The sequence below is a fragment of the Archocentrus centrarchus genome, chromosome 1 (genome assembly GCF_007364275.1).
Source record: "Archocentrus centrarchus isolate MPI-CPG fArcCen1 chromosome 1, fArcCen1, whole genome shotgun sequence".
Lineage (NCBI taxonomy): Eukaryota > Metazoa > Chordata > Actinopteri > Cichliformes > Cichlidae > Archocentrus > Archocentrus centrarchus.
The window spans coordinates 3,929,456-3,951,788 of NC_044346.1; the positions used below are offsets into that span (position 1 = coordinate 3,929,456).

The 22,333-nt window shown below is 40.7% G+C and overlaps 1 protein-coding gene across 1 annotated transcript; it reads left to right on the forward strand.

The window, feature by feature from the left end:
- Window positions 1-1,038: 1,038 nt before the first annotated feature.
- abcc10 (ATP-binding cassette, sub-family C (CFTR/MRP), member 10) lies at window positions 1,039-21,336 on the forward strand. The gene is made up of 22 exons (XM_030731185.1): window positions 1,039-1,329; window positions 2,439-2,652; window positions 2,983-4,354; window positions 4,509-4,736; window positions 5,985-6,141; window positions 6,563-6,708; window positions 7,146-7,225; window positions 7,573-7,744; window positions 8,833-8,931; window positions 9,374-9,563; window positions 10,308-10,385; window positions 13,054-13,242; window positions 13,742-13,880; window positions 14,294-14,486; window positions 15,487-15,830; window positions 16,409-16,578; window positions 16,697-16,857; window positions 17,352-17,605; window positions 18,094-18,239; window positions 18,750-18,847; window positions 19,288-19,400; window positions 19,612-21,336. The coding sequence occupies exons 2-22, from the start codon at window positions 2,477-2,479 to the stop codon at window positions 19,745-19,747; spliced, it is 4,641 nt and encodes a 1,546-aa protein (XP_030587045.1). The 5' UTR covers window positions 1,039-1,329; window positions 2,439-2,476; the 3' UTR covers window positions 19,748-21,336.
- The last annotated feature ends 997 nt before the right edge of the window (window positions 21,337-22,333 follow it).

The window sequence follows — 22,333 nt, forward strand, 5'->3', positions numbered from 1 at the left end:
GCCTTGAAGGAAATGGACTTTGTACAGTGTTTAAGGAAAAAAAAAATATATAATGTGACATTGTATAGCTTCATTCCGGCTTTGTATAAGACTTCTAGATCTTTTTTCTATGAATTAAAGATGCCTTAGACAGCTGCACCCAGTATTTAAAGATGTTTTTTTTTTTCTAATTCCAGGTAAAAACATTTGTAAAATTTTGTTTTGTGTATTAACTTATGTTACATGCTAATGTCATGTGCACTGATTAAACTCCCAGGTTCCAAAATTTGTAAATTTACTGTTGATTGTAATTAAAAATGTTTTTTTCCCCAAAATTTAGTTTTTTTTTGTTTTGTTTTTTTTTTGCTTGGTTTCTGTGAATGAAATGCTTCTCCTTCTCCAAGCCTCTATGTCATAAAATGTTCTACATACCTTTTTTGTGTATATCAGGAGAACCAAGAGAACCAGCAATTAATTTTCTAAGTTGTATAAAGGTGCTAAAACATAGTTTGCTCCTTTTCTACCATCACCCTCCCTCAATAAAGAACTCAAACCATAGTGGCTGCTTCTGTCTTTTTAATTTTCATTTTAGGACTAATAGATTAATAATAATAATAATAATTTATCTTAATCGTACATTATATGATTATTATTTGTAAAGAATAGGACAGTCCTGGCCTTTGTAATTGTGTAAATAAATCATATCCAAGCACATATTTAATATGCAACATTTAAATAAATACATTTAAATTGTATGTGATAAGATGGTAACACTGTACTGAAAGCCGAATTAATAATAATAAAAAAAAAAAGTAAACAGATTTCTTAAGGCTAATCCAAACAGTTTTGAAAATGAATTTAATGGCTTTGAATTTTGTCTTTGAGATTGCTCCCATGTTTTTTTGTTTTTTTTTTGGTAATATTATTATTACTGCTTTTGCTGCTGTGGTTAATAGCACTAGTGTTTTTGTATTATTTTGTTTCGTTTTCATGGGGCATTTATTTTGAAAAGCTTTTTGTACTCGTCATCACAAATCATCATATTTCCGGCTAGCTAGGGGAAAGCCGGTCAATTTTAAGGGCTCTTGTTCTAAGTGGTTTTGAATTGGTTGTGTACTAAGTTGCATTTACAGTTGGTCTAGGTCGTTGGGGTTTTACATAATGTATGTTGTAGCTTAAAAGTGACAGATAAAAAGTAAAATATAATAATACGCGTAACATTTCTTTAGCTAAGCTAGTTAGCTAGCCTAATTTGTTTACATTAGTGTGATGGTGTTTCAGTCAGGAAGCCCCTGATACATGCGTCTGTCTATCGTTTCAGATTTCTTTTTGCTTCGCGACTGCTTACAGGTCAGTGCTGTTAATGTTAGAGCAACAACGCCTAAAAAAAATGAAACCAATTGTATGTTAACTTTGTTACTGTAAACCTGTCTTCTAAGGTGCTCAGGTTCTTACATACAGCAAAGACTACAATGAAAACAGGTCATTCAAGAAGTTTGTTTAAATTTGGTAAACTGGAAAACACGAAGCCCAAAGACCAGTTACAGAAAACAAGTCTTTGCCACAAAACATGTTTTTGCCACAAATTAGACATATGGTTAACGAAAGAGACTAACTGCGTCTTTATAATCTCAAGATTTCTGGATGTACCAAGAGATTGTTTTCAAGCACCTTTATAAATAAACCCTTAACTGGATGTGTAATGGATGTGAACATTTCAGAATCAAATATGAAATATAACGGTTTGGTCATCCTTTCTTTAAAGCTGGTATGCCGAAATAATACATATTTTGATACCTTTGGAGATAGTTTTTAAAATGTTCTACTACGCAACCTTTAAAAAAAAAAAAAGCCACAAAATTTGCTGCGTGACCTGACTCAGGTATACCCCGCCTCTTGCCCAAACTCAGCTGGGATAGGCTTGAGTTCCCAGTGACCCTGAAGTGGATAAGAGGCTAAGAAAATGCTTGAATGCCGCGTTTTGCTCCTTCTTGCAATAAAATTAATCATGCAGAAGTGTTGCCCAAATTATTATCCTACCTATGCTATGTTTCAAATCTTGCATTCAGGAAAATGTACTTACTTTCATAAGGCATGCACGGATTGCAAAATTCAGGTCCATAGTGATGATTAAAATTTAATATATAGGCTTTTTGTTTTATTTTGCTGTTGTTTTATCCCCTTTTCATTACTGAAATTATCTGTGCTGTCTTCAGATCTTCATTCCAGTAATTTATTAACAAATTTATGAATTAATGAACCTGAATATCAAGTAAATGTACGGCAGAAGTGATGGGGCATAACCAGTGGCTCTGCCGTTGGTGAATGTCTTCTTATTTGATGATAGGAAGGTGATAGTCATGTGAATCAGTACTGACGTACAAATTGTTGTATCCTTGTTTTTTCACCCATGTTACCCTTCATAGTTGATAATTAATACTGTTTTTTTTGTTCTACAGATATTTTCTGGAATGACAGCAGTCAAGTAGGAATAGAGATGAGTGACTTTGGGCCAGCAGAGCTGATTGCAGGCCTCTGTTATACAGATGAGGAGAATCCTCTTCCTCTGTGGCAGAATGGATGCATCAGCCCCTGTTTTAACCAACTCATCCTTGGAGTCTTGCCTCATGCTGGGATGGCCATTTTCTGTGCCTGCTACCTCAGTATGACAAGGTAGGTAGGTCGTACATTGATAGATTCATATTTCAGGGAGTAACAAGTTTGTAATCTTGAAATTTTATCAGCAGATAATGAAGCTACAGTTAAGAAAAGACATACATATCTGATGAATTATGTTTTACTTTAGTACAACAACACTAATTAAAACACTATCTTTTTTGGAGTCTTCTCAGTTTTAACCAGTTTTTGGCTGCATTCAAAAAGTGTAGCTTACAAACTGAACTGGGCATCCTATAAAGCTAATTCTTTGAATATTTGAATAAATAGAAATCCTAAAAACTCTTTTTATATTTTGACTTTTTTCTTTTTTTTTTTGCTTCCTAGATGCAGCCTCCTCCAGACGTCTCCTCCATGTGGCTGGACACTCAGGTTGGTGTCAGCTCTGCTGGCCGCCTTGCTCTTTACTGCAGATGTCATCCTGGTTAGTTTGCTCCAGCAGGGAGACATGTACCTGGATGTCCTAGCAGACAGCTGTGCGATCCTGGCCTGGCTGGTCCACTTCAGTGCCATAATAGTGCTCCAGAGGACTGTGTTCAAGAGAACCAGAGGACCTCCACTGCTGCTTCTCCTGGTGCTTCTGTTACTCCCTAACCTTATCATCACCTTGATTATTTATTGTAACAACAAGGAATATTTAAACCCTGCTGAACCTCTTAAACTGGCCCGATTTGTTTTTGCCTCGGTGCGGACGTTTCTTTTTCTCATTTACCTCTTGGCATTTGCTTTCCCCTGCATCAGTGATGCTGGGTACACCTTATACATTAATGATGTCGATGGGTCTCCGCTCATCCCTGAGAGCACACAGCCAGACACGGGAGAGATGGTGGCTGAGGATGGGAGTGGTTGCCTCTACCGACTCTTCTACCTGTGGCTTACCCCGCTCCTCAGACGAGGCCAGAGAGGGGAACTGGAGAGACCGGCCGATGTGTATCACCTTCCTCGGAAACTTCGAACTAGTGTGATTTGTCGTTACTTTCACCAGTGCTGGGAAGCCTGCCGGCTAGGGTCACCAGTCACTGACCAACAGGATCAGTGGCCCAGACCGGTCAGCACAAACCTCCTGAGTGGCACCTGGAGTTTACAGCATCAGGAGGAACCACTGGAGCTGGAAGGTGATGTAGGATTGCTGAAGGTGCTGCACAAGGCATTCGGAAAGTGGTATTACATCCTAGGTGTGCTGAAGGTGACAGTCAACGTATGTAGTTTTGCAGGTCCGCTGCTTCTCAGTAGTCTTGTGAGCTTTATGGAGGAAAAAGATGCCCCACTCAGCAGGGGCCTCTGGTGTGCCGTGGGGCTCTTCGCCACCACCCTTCTGTGCTCTGTTCTGCGAAACATCTTTGTCTTCGAGGTCTCCAAGGTGGCACTGTCAGCACGAACTGCTCTTGTGACGGCCATCTACAGCAAAGCCCTGAGGGTCAGCAGCTGCAGTTTGGCTGGCTTTACTTTAGGAGAGGTGGTGAACTTAATGAGCACAGACACTGACCGTGTGGTCAACTTCTTCCAGAGTTTCCACGAGCTGTGGAGCCTGCCCTTTCAGTTAGCTGTCACCCTTTACTTGCTGTATCTGCAGGTGGGTGTAGCTTTCCTGGGAGGACTGTCCGTAGCTCTGCTGCTGGTGCCATTCAACAAGTTCCTTGCTTCCTGCATCCTTAGCAACAATAAAAAGATGCTCCGATGGAAGGATAACCGTGTTAAGGTGTGGTCTGTTTAAGCTGTTATTATATCATATACGTAAATAATACTACATGTTTCAGATTTGATTAAAATGCTTTCATGAAGCCACCCAGGAAACAACCAAGATTGTTGTTGAGATTCAATTTTTTTTTTAAATTTTTGACTTTTCTCTCCAGTTAATGACAGAGATCCTCTTTGGCATTCGTGTCATCAAGTTCTACAACTGGGAGCCTCGTTTCATGCAGAAGGTGGCTGACTGTCGTAAAGAGGAGCTGTCCCACCTTAAGGCTGTCAAATATCTGGATGCCTTGTGTGTGTACACCTGGGCTGCTCTGCCTGTGGTCATCTCCATCCTTACCTTTGTCACGTATGTGCTGCTTGGACACCAGCTGACTGCAGCAAAGGTAAAGTGGCTGCTGTGTTGATGCCAGCAGTGAGCTTTGTAGAAAATTTCCTCCCACATTCCAAAGACATGCACTTACTGGGGTTAGGTTAATTGGCTACTCTAAATTGCCCATAGGTGTGAATGAGAGTGTGAGTGTGAAAGGTTTTTTGTCTCTCTGTGTTGGCCCTGTGACAGGCTGGCGACCTGTTCAGGGTGTACCCCGCCTCTCGCCCTATGACATCTGGGATAGGCTCCAGCCCCCCCGTGACCCTTAACAGGATTAGCGGAAGCGAATGGATGGATGGATGCAGTCTTTTCAAGTTTTAGCAACACTTGAAATAAAAAAAAAAAAAAAAAATCCTAATTTTTTGTCTCTCTGCTATCTGTAGTTTAGTCAGACAACTCATTCTTGAAAATATGTATCACAGCAGCAGAATACAGTCAGAGTTTGGTGTCTAGGCTTTGTGTGCATCTCTCTCCGCAAGTATGATACATTAATTATCTCTCCAGGACCTCCAGGTGGATGCTGGGGTTGTGGAGAGGTTGAAACAGCAGGCAGTAAAAGAGGGCAGCAGTGGCACTGACATGTCATAGAGATGAGAAGCTTTAATAGAGCAGAAAATTGGGAGGGTGTGATCTGGTATGACACGTGTGAAACAATGCAGCTCGAGATATCTGCTTGAACCAGCTTTGCTCTAACCGTACAGTAATAATTTGCATTATTTATGTGTCATAAAAATTTAGTTTCAGGTAGATTTGCTGCACAGGAAGCTGTTCAGATGACTGACAGCTCATAGCAGTAATAGTTATTTCCTTTGAAAAGGCGCAAGTGAAATGAAGTCTGTTTTATTCACATAGCCCCGTATCCCAAATTTATCTGAAGTTTGTTTTGTAACCTGCACAAAATAGAGTTTAGCACCCTTGATTTGGACAATTTAAAATAAAAATCCAAAAATGATGGTCAGGGGCTTTTGGAGGGAAAAAAAATCAGCACTGCGAGAAATTTAAATTGAATTAAACAACTGGCAAAATTAAAAAAAATAACTTTTTGTGTTTTCAGTTTTATGCTCCAGTGCTGCAGATATTTCTGTATTCCTAGTAAAACGTATATTAGTGGCTTTGAACTTAATTCTAGCTTAAAAATTCTCATACTCTTGTGTGAATGATTGTATAAATGCATGTATAAAAAAAGGATTATATAACTTGTATCAAATATGATGACTTTTTAAGAGTCCGCACTCCAAAATGTGGTTCTCCTCTCATGCAGGTGTTTACCACGCTCGCCCTGGTGGGGATGTTGATCATCCCGCTCAATGCTTTCCCCTGGGTCCTCAATGGAGTCCTGGAGGCCAGCGTGTCTCTGGAACGAATCCAGCGCTTCTTTAAACTGACTAATCGGAACCTGCAGGCACACTATGCGCTGGGTAGGGTGCTGCTTTGTTTGCTGTTAAGTTTGCGTGCATGTGTATTTGTTTTAGGGCTTGATCAGTGACCAGAAACAGGTTCTCGTGCTTATTGTTCTTCCAAGGAAGATGCAGGTTTTCTGAATGTTTAAAACAACTTCTGGCCATTAAAGATTATGTGCAAATATTAAGCACTATTCACTCTTTTTTGTCATTTTCTGCTTTCAACAAATATTTCTTTGAGTCATTGAGAGTCTGAATAATGCTATTTTTTGTATTAAATGCTTTGTCTCAAAGAGTAAAGTGAACAAAAACAAAACTTGATTTACCTGAGTGTATCAGCAAATCTTTTAGAATAGAGCACAAATGAAACATGTTTTTTTTTTTGTTTTTTTTAATGAATGTAAAATTTCTATTGTGCTGAAACACCACCTGTCCCCAGTGTCTCCTGAAGACAGTCAGACATCTGTCCTGTTGAGCCAGGTGTCGTTTTCCTGGCAGGATCCCAGCACTCAGGACAAAGAGGGAGAAACTGGAGCTGCTAAAGGAAGCCTGCAGCTGCACAGTCTCAATCTAAACATAACCAAGGTACAAGTTATATGTTAACATGTACATATATATATTCGTTTAAATTTTTTTTTTCTTGCAAAATATGTTTGTCACACCAGTGAAACCAGCCAGTACGGAGCAGTGAACTTAACTTAATCTCACAGAAATCATTGGAAACTTGTTTTTAGAATATCTTCTGTCAGTGACATCAGTACAGTATTTAACAGCCTAAAAATTCACTTGAATATTTAATTTGCAAAAGTGCATTTAAACAGATGTTTCAACAGTAGGTGTTTGGAATTGACTTTAATCAGTCAGTAAACATCCGTATGCAGACATGACATCTGAAGATCTCATAGCTGAATCAGATCAACTGGTTGGCTGCTGTGATAAACTCAAGTTCAGCTTCTGAAAGGTAAAATTTCAGTTAAACATTTTTCTTCCCTTGTGAATCTTATTACTGTCGTCTGGCTCAGGGCTCTCTGGTCGTTGTGGTTGGGAAGGTCGGCTGTGGAAAGAGCTCCTTACTGGCTGCTCTGACAGCTGAACTTAACAGGTATGCTGCTTTTGAAAGTTTTGTTCCAAATATTTAGATTATTATTTGATTTATATTTGAGGAATGTTGTGGAAGCGTCCATATTCCCTTTTTCCAGTATGAACAAGTGAATTTGTTGTTTTGAGGCAGTCGGGGGAAATTATACAGCCAGTTTTTTACATGTGTTTTGAATACTTTGCTTTACATTAAATGATATTTTAATCAGAACTGTAGTGGGAACAAATCCTTTAAACAATAAGAGAATATAGCATTTAGAGTCTTTTAGACTGACACCGACACAAGCAGAGATGAAATCATTTGTTGTTCAGCCGCACTGAGATCCATCCATCTTCTTCCTGTCTCTGCAGGCTTGCTGGAGTGCTCTACGTTGCAGACAGGGAGTCTGGCTTCGGTCTGGCCTCACAGGAACCGTGGATCCAGCATGCATCAGTACGAGACAACATCTTGTTTGGCAGAGACTACAATGCTGCCTTCTACCAGGCTGTGATCAAGGCCTGCGCACTCTCAGATGACCTCAATGTATGATCATGACACCCTTACTGTTTGTGTCTCCTTTTTCATCTCTCTATATTACTGATAAAGAAGGGAGTTGGGTATTTTATGTCTTTACCAAATATAGATTATAGAGGTCTGACAGGAAGTGAGGGAGGCGTGTGGACATACAACAAAAAGTCTGATCTTAAATATTATCTGTTATTCTCATTTCCAGCTCCATATTTTTATTCTTGAACTCTGTTAGAGGAGCTTTGCATGATTCATAGTTAAAATAATCCTTCTTTATCTTGTACTGGACTTTGTTATAGCCCCTCTGTTCATCCTCTTTCTGAATTAAGCTGTTTTAGCTCCTCTCCCTCTAAGTCAGCTTTCTTATGATTGACCGCTGCTCCCAAACAGAGAGTGTAAAAAGCAGGAAGGTGGAGTGTATGTGGTCACAGACCCTTGTATGTACATACACTGATCTGATTATTGGAAACTTGTGCCATGTTTAATATGAACATTCACCTTTGTTACAGTTTAGATCACAGAAAATATGCAAGGTTTAAAAGGTCCAATTTAAGCCATTGGGCTACCCATGTCTGCCTCTTTTTTTTTAGCAGTTGTATTTCTTCATATGACTGTTGTCACATGTTGCAGTATGATTAATCCTGCCTATCATGGGGTTTGTGTATTAGGTGCCACCGAAGCAGCTTTGAACTCTGTGGCTAATGCCTCAATATGTGAGTAGTCATAGTGCTTTGGGTCATGTGTGCATTTACATTTTTTTCTTTTGAAAAGTCGACCCAGAAGATGGTGATGACTGTTTCGTGAGTCCAGAGTGATGTGCCATTAACAGCTTCTGGATAGAGCTCTATAATTAAGACTTTCATGCACTCCAGATTGAATTTGGTGGCTTTTTCTGTCCTCTACAGTCATAACAAGTGTAGGTGTAGAAATGAATTGTTCTTAAATGACACATTTTAGTGAGCCTTCCTGTTTAGCGTGTCACAGCTTAAAGCTCCTAGCAGTACACTGATTTCACTGTGCTTTCCGTGCAGTTTCTGTGATTGCATAAACTTTAAAATAAATTGCTTTTCAGTGTTTTCGTTGCTCTGTTTGTGTGTCTGCAGGTTTTGCCAAATGGTGACAAGACTGAAGTGGGTGAGAACGGAGTGACTCTGAGCGGAGGACAGAAGGCCCGGTTGGCACTTGCCAGAGCTGTTTACATGGTGAGCCCTCTGCACAATCCAGCCATCTGCTTCACACTCAGAGATGCAGAAGAGATTTTACCAAATAACTGAGTTAGTCTGCAGAACACAAGAACACCTGATCTTAGAATTATGTTTACTTCTGCTGCATTGATTGACTGATAAAGACTGAAACCTATGCTCTGATACATCAAGTAAATATTTAGAGATTTTTATGTTTGTTTGAGGGATCTGGCTGTTACATGGATCTGATGCCTATGTCCAGCTGCAGTGTCTACATGTGAAATTATATTCAAATAAAAAAGTCTAACAGATGTCTAAATAGTATTATGTACTGCAAATCACGCCCTATAACAAACAGGTACAAAGCCACAAATAAAAAAAAAAAGCTGTTTAAATGTAATATGCTTGTGTAATGTGATGTTGCTGTCCCCTTCATTTTTTTTTTTTGTCTATCCTGCAGGACAAAGACATCTACCTCCTCGATGATCCACTGGCTGCAGTGGATACAGATGTGGCTGAACACCTCATGAAGAAATGTATCATGGAGCTCCTCGGCGGAAAGACCAGGATTCTGTGCACACACCGCATAGAGTTTGTGGACAAAGCTGATGTGGTTGTCCTCATGGACAATGGAACAATCGTCAAAACAGGTAGAAACTAAAATCTACTCTGTACTCTTCACGCACAGTTTCACAACATTACAGCTGTATTCACAGAGCACTGATGCAAACAGTGGCTCTGCTCATCCCAACAAATGCCATAGGAATTAATTACGCATACGTTAAAACAAAGCATAATTAAAAAAGTACACTTTCTACATCTGTATTACTACCTGTATAACTACTACTAATAACTAGTAGAGATACTACTACGTACTGGAAATGGTTGTGAACCTTTACTATGTACATGTATCTGCACAACGACACGATTGGTTCATATGCTTCCTGCTTCATCTATTCATTGGCATTATTTTTATTCGCGATTTTTTGAGTGCTGTTTAATGTTGGCATGTGCCAGATCTGAAAACACGAAAACCATCTTTGGATCAAGTGACTTCATTTACTTCTATTTTTGATTTTCTGGTGATGATCTACCTGCCTAATGTTATTTAAACACATTAGCAACAATATTTTACTTCTATATTTATTCAGTAATATGGCACATGAGATATTCTCAAACGTGGGTATAAGTTTATAAACGTAGGCTTCAGCAGCCTTTGTACAGAAACAGAATATTTATTGGAAGCCTTCATGGCTCAAAATAGGAATTGTTTATAGTTTGTAAATAACTGTCTTGTCTGATTGTTCATGCAGGAGCATCAACAAGTGTGGTTCACTGAGAAGATGGAATATCTGTGGAATAATAATATTCCTATATTCCTCTGTGTTAAACAGGAACACCGGCAGAAGTCCTTCCTTTGGTGGAAGCAGGGGCAAAAAAGCAGAAGAATGACCGCAACACAAAAGAGAAAGGTAACGTTCAACTTACTTTCTAACAGACAAAAACTCAGGGGTTAAGCCAGCGGAGCTTTTGTAGTCACTTCTTGACTGCAGATTGCTTTGGTCCAGAGTTGTCGTCTTCCTCTTCCTTCGACTGTTCCCTTTAGGGGTCCTCACAGTGGATTATCTGCCTACATCTCATCCTATCCCTAGCGTCCTCTCCTGTAAATGGACTGTTTCTTATATGAGTACATATTGTATAAAAGCACTCAAAGCACTTTTATACAACATGTCTGGTTCACCCATTCACACAAAGTCGTTCAAGCACTTTTTTCTACATCTTAAGTGCTTTCTACCTAACATTCACAATCCGATGAATGCATCGGGAGCAACTCGGGGTTCACTATCTTGCCCAAGGATCCTTTGGCACACAGACTGGAGCAGCCAGGGATCGAACTGCCAACTTTCTGATTTGTAGATGACCTCCTGAGCTACAGCCACCCCAGTCTTCATCTCTATATCTGATAATCCAGCCTTTGATTTTAATTGATTAGCATCTTCATCTCTGCCTCCTGTGTTTTTGTCAGTGCCATCATCTTCAACCTTCTCTTTCTCTCTTGCTGCTATCCTTGTGTCACAAATCTCCCCTGACACTCATCTCCGCCCACTCCACCCTGCCTACACTCCCCACTTGACCTCTCTTGTGCACTGTCCATTGCTTTGGATGGTTGACCCCAGATATTTAAACTCATCTACCTTTACTATATCTGCTCTTTGCATGTTCACCATCCCACCTGTCTCCCTCTCATTCACAGATACGTGTATTCTGTCTTGCTTCTATTAACTTCCATTCCTCTCCTCTCCAGTACATACCAACACCTCTCCAGGCTCTCTTCCACCTGCTCCCTACTCTCACTGCAGATCACAATGTCATCTACAAACCAGATGATGACTTCTTCATGGAGACTCCTGCCTGACCTCATCTTTCAGCCTGTCCATTACCATCGCAAACAAGAAGGAGCTCAGAGCAGATCCCTGATGGAATCCCACCCCCACTTTGAACCTATCTGTCACTCTTACCCTACATCTTCTCTTCTCTTCATCTTCTCTGTGTTTCTCCATCAACACTGTCAAAGTAAATAACACATCTGTTGTGCTCTTTCCTGACATGAAGGCCTACTGCTGCTCCCGATCATCTCTCTTCTTAAAATAGCTTCAACAATGCTTTCCCATAGCTTTGGGGTTTGGCTCATCAGCTACATCCCTCTGTAGTTACTACAGCGCTGCACATCACCCTTGTTCTTGAAAATCAGAGAAAATCAGTTCTGTGTTCCTCAGATGTCCTCTTGCTATCCAGTCTGGAAAAAACTCCACTGTTCTGTCTCCTCATCATCTTCGTATCTCCATGGGGATGTGATCTGGACCAGCTGCCTTTCCACTCTTCATCCTCTTCATAGCTGCCCTCACTTCCCCATTACTGATCCTCTGCACTTTTGGATTCATTAACTCTCCTTCATCTGTTCTCTCCCTCATTATTCTCCCATGCAAAGTAAAGCTGGAGGATATTGTTGTCATACTGTCCGTCCATCCATCTGTCCATCAGGAAATTTGGTATATATGTTCTTTACTCTTCAGAGATGTGCAACACGATACTCATATTCCTGGATGTTTTATACACTTAGATTGTATTAATCTGATGTGGAGAGTAAACAAGATGGAGGATTTCAGGCTCCTGATCCTATGATAATAAATGCTAATAACATGCAGACTCTTTCTCATGCCCGATTGGCTTTGCCTTATCATGTGATCATATTGCTGCGTGACTGCTTATACCTACTTGACCATTACTGACTGCATGGAGAAAGTGGGGATTCCCCATATCTAGCAGCTGACCTCGGTCACTAAACAGCTGGCAGTAGCTGATAGTGAGAAACTGGGGAATCCCAGATTTGTAGGTGAAGAGCCAAAGAGTCTGTTTGTAGTAACATCAGTTCTGGGCTGCAGCCTTATTGATCAGCCTGTGATGCCAACTTCTGTTTGGCTTTGCTCAAATGTAAACAACATGGTTGACTTATGATTAAAGTGATGTTATACATAATGCACTGAAATCAGCAGATTATGTAGTATGGGTGCATTATGCACTAATATTTTTGTACACACAAGAGTATAATATGATGTGAATACCTTGTGAATATGTGTTATCTGGCTTATTGTTACAGATGACATAAATAGAAAGACATTATGTAGTACACACCCTTGAACAAGGGTGCAGTGTGTACTTTCTCTAATTTGTTTACCATGGAAATCTTTGTGTCTGTTCTAGGATGTGGTTACCAAAAAGTGTTTGCAGAAAAATTAAAGATAAATCAATCTTTGATTATCTCTTTGCTTGAAATTGTTTTGATTTAATGAGCATTGTTAGTGTTGAACACCAATTCTTGCTGGAATATGGACTGTATCTTTACTAACCCACGAGTGACTAAAAGTATTTGGATACAGGTTTAGGTCAAGGCCTCCAAATGAGGGCGAAATGGTTTTGAAGAAGGTAATCAGATGTTAATTAATGGTGGGAGGATATCCCCGTCGGTGATGGGTCTGCATGTTTTTAAAGTTTTTTTTAATTTGGCGATACCATTTATTGCTAGTCATTGCCGACAGTCTGATAATCTTTGTTTGTTTGTCTCTTGTTGATCATAAGCAGATGGCGTGGATCAGGATGAAGAAGAACTGAGTTTACTGTCTGAGCTAAGTGTGGATGATGATCCTGAGCTCTCGGGGGCGGAGCGGAAGCAGGTGGGCAGGCTGTCGTGGAGAGTTTACCAGACCTACTGGGGTGCTGTGGGCGGAGTGTTGGCCACCTGCATCTTAATCTCTCTGCTCCTCATGCAAGGTTTGGAACGAGCCAGTGATGCTTATTATGATCTATGTACATAATAGATTCATCTAGTCATCAAGAAACATCAAGAAGCAGATTTGTTCATACTGTAATTAAAATTATAAATGTGATTTCTGGTCAAATAATAACTTATTAGATATGTTGTGTGTTTCTTTAGTCTGTCACGGGTTTAAGAGATCAGCAACCTTAGTAAATCCAATTATTCAAGTCACAAGACACTAGAGAAAAATATTAATGACAAAGTAAACAAAGAAAAGATCAAAACAAAAAGAAAAAGGTTCATTTTTGCAGGTTGTTCATGTGTTATTAATTGCATCAGCTGCCTGATAATATCTACGCTGATAGTTTCATTGGTACTGAGTTCAGTCTAAAGTGAGTATTTATATGGTCCCTTTATCCAGCACTTTAATATTCTGGAGTGTGATATTCACGTTTAAGTCAGGCTTCAAGGGTTTTGTGTGTGTGAGTGTGTGTGTGTGTTTGTGTGTTTCAGCCTCTAAAAATGTGTCTGACTGGTGGCTGTCCCACTGGATCTCTAAGCTAAAGCACAATGGCTCCTCTGGGAATAATGATTCTTCGTTACCTGTCTTCAGTTCGCCTCACCTGCTGCTTTTCTCACCTGGCGGACTAATGTGAGTCAGCAACATTTTGACAAAAGTTCTATGAATTTGAACACAACCAAGCTGATTTGGTGTTATAGTTTCACAATAAACTGTAAAACACGACATCAGCATCAGATTTTGAAAGCGCAGTTGTATTAATAAGATGCAGTTCAGCGGTGGGATGATGATGATGATCATGATGATTTTAAAATATTAGTTTATGTAATATTTTTAAAATGTACAGATGTAAAGAATTTGCCATTATATGTAATATTGGTATATTAAGCATGAAGTTTATAATTAATTTTGAATGAGAAAAATCAATAATGGAAAGATAAAAATAGTTTTTATACTGTGATTAGTTGGTTTTAATTTAATTTAACTTCTTCCCCTCTTGTTTCAGTCTTTTGATTAAGATCAAATATTCACATCTACCCATCCAGGTCTTTGGTGCCCTCTGTGCAAACATTTCTCTCCAATGACATCGACTCAGATGTTAAGTTTTACCTGACAGTCTACGGCTCCATTGCCGTGGCCAACACTGTGTTCACTGCCCTCCGTGCCTTCCTTTTTGCCTATGGAGTCATCTCTGCCGCTTCTGTCATCCACAACAGGCTTCTGGATCAGGTTCTTAAGGTATGTCAGCCGAGCTGTGAGCCCCTGAGCACCTGGGCCAGCAGTCAGACTAATCTATAGAAAATGTCATTGAAACCAAGTCTTTTTCCCAGCTTCATATGTATAACGCAAGCATTATACCTATTGATGAACTTACTGTCTCACTGCACCTCTAATTTGTGAGCCATAAAACCAAAACAAAGTGCTAAAAGATTCTAAAATGGCCCTTGGAACTGAGAGGAACATCAGACATATGAGAATCCTGTGTGAGTTCATCTCTACCAGCAATACCTGTTACACTATTAACATACAGGCATGTAATCCATCTTACTTGTAATTTTAGAAATGTGTCTGTTGGGCTTTCTATCGTCTTTCTAGTGTACTGCTGGGGACCTGAGTAAGCGTAGTGACCAGTTTGAGGTGGTTTGGAGGAGTGGTTCATAACATTTTGGCTAAACGTTGTTTTGAAGTCGTTTTTAACAGCTGAAATCATTCACATGCATTCAGGGACCGTATCCTTAGCTGTCTTTTTTTTTTAGCATAAGGACTTTACAAATGCCTGCATGTGGCACATTTAGAGGACTCTGTAAATTGTAGCTACAATAAGTAACCTAGGTCACACTGTCCAATAAGAAGCACAGCTTGAGTTGTTATTAAATTTATTCCAGAAGTAAAAATCTCATTTCATTTTTGAACGTGCTTTTTACTTCTGAAATAAATCTTCTGCAGTTTTGCTCGAGCGCCTCTGTGGTTTAAACTGGTTTGGAAAACATGGGTTCTAAATCTCTTCAGTTTTAAATTGTGTGTCACTTTTGATGGACTCTGACTGGCTTTTTCTCCATAGTAACAGCTCATGAGGCCCTTGAGCATTGCCTTGTTTAGACGCATCTGCAAAGAAAAAAAAATCAAATTTTTCATTTTTGTGAATTTTGTTTTTTTTTGGGGTGTGACAGAAGTCACTCCCACTTAGGAAATAAATGTAAAAAAGTCTGTATTGAAAAATGTTTGTGTGTCCATCCAGACTACAATGACCTTCTTCGATACCACCCCTTTGGGCCGAATTCTTAACCGGTTTTCCTCAGACTTGTACAGCGTGGACGACAGCCTGCCGTTTGTCTTGAACATCCTACTGGCCAACATATTTGGTTTACTGGGCATGCTGGTGGTGATAAGTTACGGCCTGCCCTGGGTCCTGGTGGCCCTGCTCCCCCTGGCTCTGCTCTACTACCGCACACAGCACTTCTACAGACACACTTCTCGGGAGCTGAAGCGCCTCTGCAGCCTCACCCTGTCACCTGTCTACTCGCATTTCTCTGAGACACTGACCGGGCTGGGAACCATCCGGGCCAGCGGCAGCTCGGCCAGGTGAGAGACGTGGAAAAGGAACTTTTTAAAAACCCAATACATTGTTGAGATTTTGACGATTAGTTAAATGTATGTGAAAACAATTATTAGCTGATATTTTTTTAGGTTTCAAATCTGGCAAAAAAATACTTTGTGCAGCGGTAAAGTGTGCAGGGTGTTTTACAGTTGAACCATAAACTGCTCTCCACTAATGCTGAAAATGGATTTGTTCATGCAAAATATAAAAAAATAAAACTTTTACAAGGTTTTTAGTCCTCGTGTTCTCAGGGATCTATTCATCCCTGCATGCATTGTTCTTGTTGTGTTTTCTGTAATTTTGAGTGCTTAAATATTAAAATTTCCTGTCACACCTTAAAATACGTTAAACAGTCACATAATTTTGGCAGGCTAGAAAACGCTTTCCATCATCAGAAAACACACTTGACAAAACTTTTCAAAACTTACATACAACTGAGAAATATTAGAGATGTGCACAAATTCTCTTGACAGAGGTGACTGGAAGCATTAATAATGAGCTATGTTAGATATAGAGACTGAAGGTACAGCTAAACCAAAGGGACTCTTCCCTGCCGTTTCAGGTTTGAGGAGGAGAATGCCAGACGGCTGGAGCAGAACCAGCGCTGCTTGTTTCTTAGCAACGCTGCTGGGCAGTGGCTGGACATCCGCCTGCAGCTGATTGGTGTCGCTGTGGTGACAGGCCTTGGGCTGATAGCTGTCTTTCAGCACCAGTTTAATTCTGTTGATCCGGGTGAGACAGCAGAAGAATTTGTAGGCTGTGCACCAGGGTAGAAGACATTTAATTACATAATGCCCGTAGCAGCCATTAAGTAAGACTGTGTGTGTACGTGTGCTGGTTCTCCTATCAGGTCTGGTGGGTTTGTCCCTGTCCTACGCTCTGTCCATCACACAGCTGCTATCTGGACTCATATTCAGCTTCACGCAGACTGAAATGCAGCTGGTGAGCGTGGAACGAACAGAGGAATATTCCACTGGACTGCCGACTGAACCGCAACATCAGAATACAAAGGTCAGCTGCACTGCACTGGATACTGATATTAACATGATAACAGTGGGCTACACTGTAGCCATTTTCTGAGCTTTCGAATATTGCTCACAGCTGCCTTCAGTGAATTTGACTTGTTTTTCTTTGGTCCAAACATCAGAGATGGAAGCAAAGCTGTATGCGTCAGAGGATCATCCCAAAACAGACACAATTTATATGCACAGACTGTGAATAAAGCTGGACGTAGCATCTTTTTCTGTAAAGTGAAGTAAAGCCAATGCAGAGGTGCCTTAAACATGTCTTTTTTTCTATTGGTCAGCAGGGGGCAATTCCTGTTTTTTTGTTGTTTTTTTTTTAAAGAAGGTTGTTTGTATAGAAGTCTATGAGAAACCAGCCCTACTTCTCACTTGATTTATGGCCTCAGTGAACACTTTGCTTACATGTTTATGGGCTCAGTCACTAGTTTCAAATCTTTAATACCACTGTTTACATTTTACCCTCTCTGATTCTGACATCAGCTGACCCCCACGTGGCCTGAGCACGGTTGGTTGGAGTTTCGGAATGTGGTTCTGACCTACAGGGATGGTCTTCCTAATGCCCTGGATGGAGTGAGCCTCGTGGTGCGACCTGGAGAGAAAATAGGCATTGTGGGACGTACGGGATCTGGCAAGTCAACAATGTTCCTGGCCCTGTTTCGTATGGTGGAGCTCAACCAGGGTCAGATTCTCCTTGATCAGCTGGATATTAGCACCGTGGGCCTAGCTCAGCTCAGGTACACCTGTGCATGGGATTTGGAATTCCATGAAAATTGTGATAATAAATTAAAGTAAAAATTTATTTGTATAGCGCATTTCAGCGGCAAGGCAATTCAAAGTGCTTTGCATCATATGAACATCAAACAAATGTGCAGTAAAATCATTAAAAGCATTAAAAACATCAATCAAGTACACAGCAAATCGGGCGCCTGGGTGGCTTGGTGGTGGGGTTGGCGACTGTATGCACATGCCGCGTTGCGGTACCCGCGTCTTCCCCCGTTTCCTGTCTCTCTCCACTGTCGATGGAAGCCACTGTGGCCAAAAATGCAAAAAAAAAAAAAAAAAAAAGTACACAGCAAATCATCAAAACATCATAATCGTCACACAAAATCATTAAACCATCAAGCATAATCATTTATTTTTATAAGTTACCAACATGCTGTACAGTGTAATATAATAAAATCAGTGAGCGGCAAGTTGACTTGTGTGTTGTTATCCTTTGCAGGTCCAGGCTGGCCATTATTCCTCAGGACCCCTTCCTTTTCAGTGGGACAGTCAGAGAGAATCTGGACCCTTGTGGGCGACATGTGGAACAGCAGCTGCTGGACGTCCTGGAGCAGTGCCATCTCAGTGCTGTGGTCAGCAGGATGGGTGAGAGTTATTTACAAAGTCAGTTTGAAATTACCTGGTGATTAAACAATGAGGTGAAGAGTAGCACAGTGCTGTTTATGCAGAGGTGTGTCTTTTCACTCCACCTTTTGCCGCTCCCGTCTGGTCACATGACTGTCTGGTTCAGCTACAAAATGGTTCTTATCTTCTTTCCACTGAGAAAGTGATTGTTGAACCGCTACACTGAATGATTTTAACGATTTATTTGTACCACAGAATAATGGGTCACTTAACTAATTACCCATTCACCCACTCAGCGTTCCAGAGACCCACCAACATACTTTGATGATTACAGAGTAACACCATTACCTTTGTTTTTTCTCTCCTCCTCTTCTTCTCTCGTCTTTTTTATTTATCTTGCTTAATTTATACGCCATTCATCAAAAAAAAGCCTGAACTAAAGAGCTTAAAATCTGCGTGACTGAGAGATGAGTGTGTTGTCAGAGTCACGCTGCCTCTCACGCCTTTTGTGTATATGTTTGTGAATGTCAGGCGGTCTTGAGGCTGAGGTGGGAGAAAGAGGAAGATTCTTCTCTGCAGGACAGAGACAGCTACTGTGTCTGGCCAGAGCTCTGTTGACACAGGCCAAGGTGAGCTCCCACCAGTGTCACAGAGAGTTAATGCACCTTAGACTGACTGACAGCGAGGATGAGAGGGTGTAGCAAAATTAAATTAAAAAGGGAACATAACTTTGTAGCTTTGTCTGTACATGTCAGTGACAGTATGATGCCAACATCATGCTCTGTAATCATTTAGCTACAAGCTTTCACGGAGCTCAGCTGATATACAGCTGAGACTTTTTCTTGTAATGTTGCCTGTGTTTAGCATGGTTTGATTTGCTCTAATTATGTGACACTCCTTAACAACGCCCGTAAGAGACTGCACACAGAGGAAGGTGTTGGCCAGAACTTTGTAAAGTTAAGCTTGGTTTTAATTGAATTGACTTCTTCCTGTCTTATTTCCCGTAATGTAGAAGCATTACAGGAAAGAAGAGACACAACACTTATACTTCTGATTTTCCATCGTTTAGGTCCTGTGTATTGATGAAGCCACAGCCAGTGTGGATCATAAGACGGACAAACTGCTGCAGCAAACCATCAGAGACAAGTTTTGGGACAAGACTGTTCTCACTATTGCCCACAGGTGACTGTCAGTCCTGCATGTGCTCCTGTCCTGCACATTTCAGGATGTTGTGTTACATCAGATGTTTGGAGTCTTCTGTCTGTTTGTGTTTGTTTAGTTTCAGAATGAAGCTCTTAAACTAATTCTTCATCTTTATGAGGATATTTGAAGAATTAATCTTTTTGTGTGTGTGTGTGTGTGTGTGTGTGTGTGTGTGTGTGTGTTTTGTCAGGATCAACACCATCATGGACTGTGACCGGGTGCTAGTGATGCATGCTGGGAAGGTGGTGGAGTTTGACACCCCTGCTGCTCTCTGCCAAACTGATAACTCAATCTTTCACAGACTGGCTGGTGATCAGGGACAGTGAGATGATTGGTGACGCACTTTCAGACTTTATTGTGGACACACTTACAGAGAGCTTGCTGCTGTTACAGCACCATCCTAACTTTTGCACGGGGTTGATGCAGAGAAGAGGCTGTAATGTTTCTGATTATTCATTTTTTTATTTGATAACTCTAATGCACAAACAGCATTAATTCAATTTATGCTGTACTCTTGAATTGCATTCAAGACAACTTCACATCCCTCCTCTGGCTCCTCCGGGGATCACAGACGAGTTCACAAGCCATGTCAGGTACATAATGTCTCTGGCATGTTTTGGGTCTGTCCTGGGGTCTTCTCACCAGGACCAAATCAACGGGCTGATGTGGAGGAGTAGCAGATCTGCTCCTCCTGTTTCTAAGGAAGAGCCCAGACATCCTTCTGCTGCTTGTATCAGCAGTCTTTTTCTTTCTTTTGCAGTCAGTGCCCACAGATTGTTACCAAAGGTGAGGGTAGAAACGTAGCTGGACTGGCACATGAACAGCTTCACTTTGATGCTTTCTCTTTCTCATAACAGACCGGAGCAGCATCCACAGCACTGCTGATGCTGCACCGGTCCATCTGTCAATCTCCCACTCCTTTGTTCCTTCACTAATGATGAACACGAGAATTTTGAACCCCTCCACTTGGGGCAGCAACGCATTTGTAACCAATATTAGGCACATCCTTTTTCAGCTGAGAACCACGGCTTCATGACTTGCATATATGCAAGTTCTCATCCCAGCTGGCTCACACTCAGCAGTGAATTTGGCTTTGCTACAAGCCGTTAAGCATTGCTGTGTTATAACATTCTGTAGAAGTTATAGTCAGAATCTGTGTGAAATTATGGATTTATGTGAAGCAAATGATGTCAGACCTTTTATAAATCATCTTAGGAACAAAGTGAGTTCGTTTTTCCGTGTTTTAGTTAGAACGAGAGACCTGCAAAGAAGAAACATTCACAAGAACACATTCAGGTCAACAACAGAGAGAATTATTCTTCTATTAAAATTTAAAAAAAAAAAAATTAAAAAGCTCTAAGGCGTATGAAGAACTGTAGTTTGAGGACAGTTTGGCGTTAATCCCATTTGAATAGTACCTGAAACTGTTTCTACCAAGGTTAATGCTCACACGGGGAATGTTGAAGGTTAACTGCTTCATACGTTGTAGATTTTTGTTTTTTTTTTTGGCCACAGCAGCTTTTTGTGACAGTGGAGAGAGAGACAGGAAATGGGGGAAAGATACAGGGGAGGACACGCAGGTTGGCGATGGGCTGGGACTCGAACCCGCGCCGGCCGCACCGCAACGTGTGTATGTGGTCGCCGGCTTCACCACTAAGCCACCCAGGCTCATCAGAGCTTTACAGATCTTAACTGCAAAGAAGTCCATCCAAGCATTTTATTTTGTTATGATGATGATGGTGATGTACATGCATGTGACTGTGTTCTTATGGAACAAAAATGGAAAATACTATTGGAGAGAACTATCCATTCTTTCTAATACTACCGTATTTTCCGGACTATAGAGCGCACCATACTATAAGCCGCACCTACAAATTTTTTGGAAAAAACTGGAAACGTACATATATAAGCCGCACCGGGCTATAAGCCGCTGGTATCTCCGCCGCTCTCGGTTTTCCACAATTACTCGGCACTCAGCAGAGGGGGACAGACAACCCCAAATTTGAGTTATAACAAGTCAATTCACCATTGATTCGTTCACGCCGAGCTTACGTGCAGCGGCTCTATTTCCCTCCTGTAGTGCCAGGTCGATAGCCCTCAACTTAAAAGCGGCATCATAGGAAGTTCTTTTTGTGGTTTCCATGATGAGGGAGTTTGAAAAAAATCTCTTTTGTGCCTGCTGCTAGCACTTGTTGGCGCTTTCTTCTTTGATTTCCAACTTTGACGTCCCATGATTCATATCCTGCTAAAGAGCCCCCTGGTGGTTAAAGAAAAATCCACAGAAACGCCGCACCGGGCTATAAGCCGCATGGTTCAAAACGTGGGAAAAAAGTAGCGGCTTATAGTCCGAAAAATACGGTATTTGCAATGATAGCAGTAGTAATAATAATAGTAGTAGTTTGCATTGTGTGGGGAAAATGCAGGTCACTTCAATGAGGTCAGTACAGTATAACACTTTATCTAAGGTTAGTCTTATGAGACATTTGTAAAACATTTACTTGAAGTTTTTTCTCTTTCTTCATCATTGGGGCTGTTGATGGTTTATTATTACTCTCACGAAGGTAATGTTTTCTACACCAAAACGTGGCGTCTCTGCATGTTTTTCTTATTCTGAAGAAACACGAGGTGTTTTATGAGCAGATGGAATCTTTTTAGTTGACTTCTCTGTAAATGATTCACTCTGTCATTCAGTCTGGCTGCGGGCAGAGATGGAAGAATTCAGTCTGAGGTGTGTTTGACTCTCTTTATATGCACTGGTTATTTGTTACAAAGCAATCTGACTTTATTTTATGAAATATATTTTTCTGGCATCTACATCTCACTTTTCAGACATATATTTGTTAAAATAAGCGAATGCTGATTATTGTACTAATATATTTGTATGTGTCATAAATGGATTCAGCTTGACCTCA

Bases quoted from the DNA above. Each gene is read 5' to 3' on its own strand.
- abcc10 (XM_030731185.1), top strand. From the start codon at position 2,477: ATGAGTGACTTTGGGCCAGCAGAGCTGATTGCAGGCCTCTGTTATACA. The intron at 9,564-10,307 runs GTAGAAACTAAA...TGTGTTAAACAG, and splicing joins TGGAACAATCGTCAAAACAG to GAACACCGGCAGAAGTCCTT. The intron at 15,831-16,408 runs GTGAGAGACGTG...CTGCCGTTTCAG, and splicing joins GCCAGCGGCAGCTCGGCCAG to GTTTGAGGAGGAGAATGCCA.